We start from the raw sequence: 6,952 nt of genomic DNA, 5'->3' as shown, positions 1-6,952 counted from the left end.
GTTTGGCGGGTCCGGGCTGGGGATTCGAACCCGCCACCTTAGGTGTACGTGGCTGGCGCCTTAGCCGGTTGAGCTATAGGTGCCGAGCCGACAAAACACACTCTTGTGAAAATATTTAACTTTGAATAAAACATGAAATGCAGAATGAGAAAGCATTTCAACTCCACCAATAGTAGTCATCATGAAAGTCAGTTTACAGCTCAGTGCCTGTGGCTCAAGTGGCTAAGGCGCCGGCCACATACACCTAAGGTGGCGGTTTCGAATCTAGCCCAGGCCTGCCAAACAATGGCTGTCACAAACAAAAAATAGCTGGGCACTGTGATGGGCGCCTGTGGTCCCAGCTACTTGGGAGGCTGAGGCAGGAGACTCGCTTGAGCCCAGGAGTTGGAGGTTGCTGTGAGCTGTGAGGCCATGGCACTCTACCCAGGGGGACAGCTTGAGGGTCTGTCTCAAAAAAAAAACAATAGTCAGTTTACTATTTAATCAAGAGAAAATAATAAAAAAAAAATATTGTCCACACACTATATCTGAGCTCTAGAGCAGATTTCAGAAAGTCTTCAACTTCAAGGGCATTTACTTTTAATAACAGAACAGAATTCTCCAGAATGTGGCCGGGCACAGTGGCTCACTCCTGTAATCCTAGCACTCTGGGATGCCGAGGGGGGTGGATTGCTAGAGCTCACAAGTTCAAGACCAGCCTATGCAAGAATGAGACTCTGTCTCTACTAAAAATGAAAAACTGAGGCAAGAGATTACTTTAACCCTGGAGTTTGAGGTTGCTGTGAGCTATGACGCTATGGCACACTACCAAAGGTAACAAAGTGCAACTCTGTCTAAAAAAAAAAAATTCCCCAGAATGTGTTCCTACCCACTTGTAGTCTATGTCAATTCAGTTCCTCACAGGCCTTATGACCCACCTAATCTTCTTTCAGGATCGTATTCAATCATTTTGCTCTCGTAAATGGTTCTCACACGGAGTTGCCTCTTTACTGCAGCAATAAGGGGGGGTCGCTGGAATAGAGCACCAGTCAGAGTTTCCAGGGCCTAAGAACAAGCACAAACCAAAACTCTCATCATAAGGGACATGACTGAGTTCTTCTGCCATCTGCAGTCATCTACCAGGTGAGCTACAGTAACCTACTGAAAAGGGCACAGGAGAGGCTAAGCAGGAAAGCTGATCTGTTTCCAGACGTTTATGGACTCGGGGACCCAAGCCACCAAAGATGCCCTCCCTATAATTATAGACTTACCCTAGAAAGTTGGGTCCCCCCTTCAATAGCATTGTGTAGCCGGACAATTCCCACATACTCTTTGCCTGAAAAATGACAAAAGAGTAGTCAGGTATGGCCACTGAATTTTCTGTTATCTCTATTTTTCATATGCTCAATCATCCCCATTTTGCATAGCAAGAAAAGCAGGAAATGTGTCCTCATGTTTCCATAAAATCTGGTGATGTAAGAAAGAAATGCAGTTACTTTCTCTCACTAGGACAGAGTTCAATATACTGAAACAAGTGTAGAGCCTGCCTGGAAAACACCTTGCAAGACAAGAATTTTTTCAGATGAAAATGAGGTAAGGAAAAATAAAGGAAGAAAGGACACTTTAGGTAGAAACAGCAGCAGAGAAGAGCCTGAAGCGACAGGCCAAGAGCTGGACTTGCACATGGTTCTTCCTCAGTGCTAGGAATGGATCTAGTTTGCTCCATTTGTACAAGTCTAGTATCTGGAACTCCAAGAAGGGCAGAACCATCAGGATCTGGCAGGGAAAGGGCAGAAGGTATATAGAAATCAAAAGAATTCTCTGTTTCTGGATTTTCTTTATCCCAATAAACAGTCTCTAAGAGCCAAAATATAGAAGGGAAATGCAGAATGCCTTCCAATCTCCAAGCATCCAGGCCCTTCTACATACCTGCACTCTGTTGTGATTTCACCAAGCGAGTGGCTCGTTCTATGCACACAATTAAACATCCAGTCACCTTGGGATCCAGAGTGCCACTGTGTCCTGTCTTCTCTACCCTTAATATTCGTCGAATCCAGGCTACCACCTCATGAGAAGAAGGGTTAGAGGGCTTGTCAAGATTAATGAAACCTGTCCTAGAATGGGAAAAAAAAAAAAAGGAATTTATGACCTGTTCTGGTGCTCAAACAAAACAACAGACCTGAAGGATTATAAAGAAAAAGAATTCTGGGCTCAGCGCCTGTGGCTCAAAGCGGCTAAGGCGCCAGCCACATACACCTAAGGTGGCGGGTTTGAATCCCCAGCCCGGGCCCGCCAAACAACAATGATGGCTGCAACCAAAAAATGGCCAGGCGTTGTGGCGGGCGCCTGTAGTCCCAGCTGCTTGGGAGGCTGAGGCAGGAGACTCGCTTGAGCCTAGGAGTTGGAGGTTGCTGTGAGGATGATGCCATGGCACTCTACCCAGGGGGATAGCTTGAGGCTCCATCTCAAAAAAAAAAAAAAAGAAAAAGAATTCTGGCCAGGTACAGTGGCTCACACCTGTAATCCCAGCACTCTGGGATGCAGAGGAGGGTGGATCACCTAGCTTAGGAGTTCAAGACCAGCTTGAGCAAGAGCGAGACCCAGTCTCTACTAAAAATAGGAAAAAACTAGCCGGGCATTGTGGGGAGGGGGTGCCTGTAGTCCCAGCTACTTGGACGTTGGGGCAGGAGCATCACTTCAGCCCAAGAGTTTGAGGCTGCTGTGAGCTATGATGCCATGGTACTCTAGCCCAGGGAAACAGAATGAGACTGTTTCCAAAAAAAACTAAACTAAAATTAAATGGAGTATTATTTAGGGATATACTAAAAAATTTTAAAAAATAAAAAAAAAGAATCCACCATGGCTCGGCACCCGTAGCTCAGTGGTTATAGCACTGCCCACATACACCAAGGCAGGTGGGTTTGAACCCAGCCCAGGCCTGTTAAAATAACAATGACAACTGCAACAAAAAAATAGTCAGGCATTGTGGTGGGCGCCTGTAGTCCCAGCTACTTGGGAAGCTGAAGCAAGAGAATCACTTAAGCCCCAGAGTTTGAGGCAGCTATCAGCTGTGACACCATGGCTCTCTACTGAGGGTGACAAAGTGAGACTCTGTCTCAAAAAAAAAAAAAAAAAAAAAAAAATTTGCCATGGGTACAGGCTATATATTTAGGTCAAAATTATTCTAAAATGCTACTATCTCCTTTAACTGATGTGAAAGCACTGTTTTCAAAAGAACAGATGTTTGAACAGTGCTTCTTCCCAACCCACTTACCTGATATAGTCTCCAATCTCTCTCTTCAGAGGATTTGAACCTGAAGGAAGAGGTGTGTAGTGTGTTGTCCTCACATTCAGCTTATCAAAATTCTAAAAAAAGAAAGAACACAAAATAAAGTTAATAACAAGGCGGCACCCATTGTACAGTGGTTACAGCGCCAGCCACATACACCGAGGGTGGCGGGTTCGAGCCTGGCCTGGGCCTGCTAGACAACAATGACATCTGCAACCAAAAAAAATAGCCTGGCATTGTGGCAGGTGCCTATAGTCCCAGCTATTTGGGAAGCTGAGGCAAGAGAATCGCTTAAGCCCAAGAGTTTGAGGTTACTGTGAGCTGTGATGCCACGGCATTCTACCCAAGGCAACATAGTGAGACTCTGTCTCAAAAAAAAAAAAAAGTTAATAACAAACCATTAACACATGTAACATAAAAGCACCATCAATGACTGTGATATGATAAACTTTCAAGTTCATAAATCTGGATTTTTGCTCCTACATTTCCATTACCTGCTGGGATAGATTATTAAGCCTAGGAAAAAATACTCATATTAGTAACAAGACAAATTTGAGCACCTATAGTTTTATGTCATTGCTCTAAAAAGAAACTTCTTGGGGGGTAGTACAGAACAGACTGGGATTCACTGTGCAGGACTATGAATAAAACATGGAATAGCTTTGATTTTCTCAAGGACAAAATATAGCTAAATTGAGGATGACTGGCAATGCTTTTTCACATGCCTGGAGATGTCACAGCAGACAGCTGTGTTCTTCACATGTCTGCTCTTTTTGTTCTTTCTGAAGCTTGATGACCACTCTGAAAGAGCTCCTCCAACTAAAGCCCATCTTTCATCACCAGTTCAGTTTCATGATGGTACTTACCACAAAATAGCAATTCTTTTTTTTTTTTTTCAGTTTTGGCTGGGGCAGGATTTGAACCCACCACCCCGGGTATATGGGGCTGGCGCCCTACTCCTTGAGCCACAGGTACTGTCCAGCAATTCTTTTTTAATTGTCTCCCTCAGATCCCTTGATTTTAAGTTCCATGCCAGTAGGAACCTTGCCTACCCTGCTTACTAGTGTATCCCCATGGCCTACCATAGAAAGGTAGATGGCACCTAAATGACAGGCATTTGGCCACACAGAAACCCAACTGTATTGAATTATATAAGCAAATTCCATTCTATTACCACCTCATATATAGTGGTTTATTAAAACTGTTGGCTCGGCGCCTGTGGCTCAAGTGGCTAAGGCGCCAGCCACATACACCTAAGGTGGCGGGTTCGAATCCCCAGCCCAGGCCCGCCAAACAACAATGATGCCTGCAACCAAAATATGGCCAGGCGTTGTGGCGGGCGCCTGTAGTCCCAGCTACTTGGGAGGCTGAGGCAGGAGACTCGCTTGAGCCCAGGAATTGGAGGTTGCTGTGAGCTGTGATGCCATGGCACTCTACCCAGGGGGACAGCTTGAGGCTCTGTCTCAAAAAAAAAAAAAAACCCTCTGTTAAAAGATGTTTTAATAACTCTTTCTACTGTAACTTTTTGTCTTAGCCTCATACTGGTACCCATTTGTGAAAATTATAAAAACATAGTATAAATCAACTCACTACTAAACTACTCTATTTAGACACCAAAATAATAGTTGATAACTTTTCTTTTTAAAAAAGAGATGAGTAGGCAGTGCTTGTGGCTCAAAGGAGTGGGGCATCAGCCCCATATACCAGAGGTGGCAGGTTTAAATCCAGCGACCAAAAACTGCAAATAAATAAATAAATAAAGAGATAGGGGAGCGGCACCTGTGGCTCAGTGAGTAGGGCCCCGGCCAAACTGCAATAAAAAGTAGCCAGGTGTTCTGGTGGGTGCCGGTAGTCCCAGGTATTTGGGGGGCTGAAGCAAAAGAATCACCTAAGCTCAAGAGCTGGAGGTTGCTGTGAGCTGTGATCTGTGACGCCATGGCAGTCTACTGAGGGATTGAGGGTGACAAAGTGAGACTCTGTCTCTTAAAAAAAAAGAGAGATAGGGGCTCAGCACCCATTGCACAGTGGTTACAGCGCCAGCCACACACACCAAGGGTGGTGGGCTCAAACCCCGCCCAGGCCAGCTAAACAACTGCAACAAAAAAAACAGCCAGACATTGTGGCAGGTGCCTATAGTCCCAGCTACTTGGGATGCTGAGGCAAGAGAATTGCTTAAGCCCAAGAGTTTGAGGTTGCTATGAGCTGTGACACTACAGCACTCTACCAAGGGTGACATAGTGGGACTCTATCTCAAAAAAAAAAAAAAAAAAAAAAGAGATAGGGTCTTGCTATGTTGCCAAGGTAACTTCTGGGCTCAAATGATTCTCCCACCTCCACCTCCCAAGTAGCTGGGACTACAGGCAAATGCCCTCATGCCCAATCTAGTCAATTACTTCTGAAGGACAGGCTATATGCCAAGGGCTGTGGCTAACCATGTTTCGTGTAACCCTCAGGATATTTTACTAACATATAATGAGCATGCAGCTTCAAAGTGGTTAAATAACAGAACCAAGGTCACACAGTCTTGAGTCAAACTGTCTGACTTCAAAGCCCATGCTCTTAAGCACTAAAGCAGTCCTATTCCAAGTGTGACCCCCCCCCCCAAAACTGGTGCAGATCTCTAAGACAGTAAATATAGAAACTGAGAACTCATTGTTTACAAACTTTGATGGCAATTTAACACTGTGGTTAAGATTTAGATTATATTCTACAAGTGCTGGGTACATTGGTAGTATGTATGCATGTATGTATTTATTTATTTGTGTCTACTGAATTGAAGATCAGACATTGGTAGTTTTTTTTTTTTTTTTTAAAGACAGAGTCTCACTCTGTCGCCCTCAGTAAAGTGCTGTAGCATCACAGCTCACAGCAACCTCTAGCTCTTGGGCTTAGATGATTCTCTTGCTTCAGCATCTCGAGTAGCTGGGACTACAGGCACCTGCCACAACACCCAACTATTTCTTTTGTTGTAGTTTGGCCAGGGCTGGGTTTGAACCCACCACCCTCAGTATATGGGCCGGCACCCTACTCACTGAGCCACAGGCACTGCCTGACATTGGTAGTTTTTAAAAACACCTGGTCCGCTATCTCAGATACCTTAAGGAACACTGCTTTAGACTATATCAATGAGCAATTTTTTTTTTTGAGACAGAGCCTTAAGCTGTTGCCCTGGGTAGAGTGCTATGGCATCACAGCTCACAGCAACCTCACCTCCTGGGCTCAAACGATTCTCTTGCCTCAGCCTCCCAAGTAGCTGGGACTATAGGCACCTGCCACAATGCCCTATTTTTTGGTTGTAGTTGTCACTGCTGTTTGATAGGCCAGGGTAGATTCGAACCTGCCAGCTCTGGTGTATGTGGCTGGTACCTTAGCCGCTTGAGCTACAGGTGCCGAGCCAAGCAATTTTTTTTTTTTTGAGACACAGTCTCACTTTGTCACCTTGGGTACAGTGCCAAGTGTCATAACTCACTGTAACCCCAAACTCCTGGGCTCAAGTGATTCTCTTGCCTCAGCCTCCTATCCACCACAACACCCGGCTATTTTCAGAGACAAGTTCTCACTCTTGCTCAGGCTGGTCTTGAACTCCTGAGCTCAAGCAATCCACGTGCCTCAGCCTCACAGAGTACAGGCATAGGCCACTGTGCCTAGCTCATCAAGCATTTTTTAAAGTCAAGTATACTAGCT

At 45.0% G+C, this 6,952-nt stretch overlaps 1 protein-coding gene across 1 annotated transcript in view; it reads right to left on the bottom strand.

Moving 5' to 3' along the window:
* Nucleotides 1–6,952, bottom strand: part of DKC1 (dyskerin pseudouridine synthase 1) — a 19,622-nt gene that overhangs the window by 8,660 nt on the left and 4,010 nt on the right. The window contains exons 4-7 of the mRNA XM_012813300.2: nt 3,254–3,345; nt 1,909–2,093; nt 1,251–1,315; nt 918–1,044 (exon numbers count right to left, since the gene is read on the bottom strand). Of these exons, the coding sequence (XP_012668754.1) occupies nt 918–1,044; nt 1,251–1,315; nt 1,909–2,093; nt 3,254–3,345 (469 nt within the window). The remainder of the gene's footprint in view (nt 1–917; nt 1,045–1,250; nt 1,316–1,908; nt 2,094–3,253; nt 3,346–6,952) is intronic.

This window comes from Otolemur garnettii, unplaced genomic scaffold (genome assembly GCF_000181295.1).
Source record: "Otolemur garnettii isolate 467f Iridium unplaced genomic scaffold, OtoGar3 scaffold00259, whole genome shotgun sequence".
Classification (NCBI taxonomy): domain Eukaryota; kingdom Metazoa; phylum Chordata; class Mammalia; order Primates; family Galagidae; genus Otolemur; species Otolemur garnettii.
This window is presented reverse-complemented; position numbering and strand designations above follow the sequence as displayed.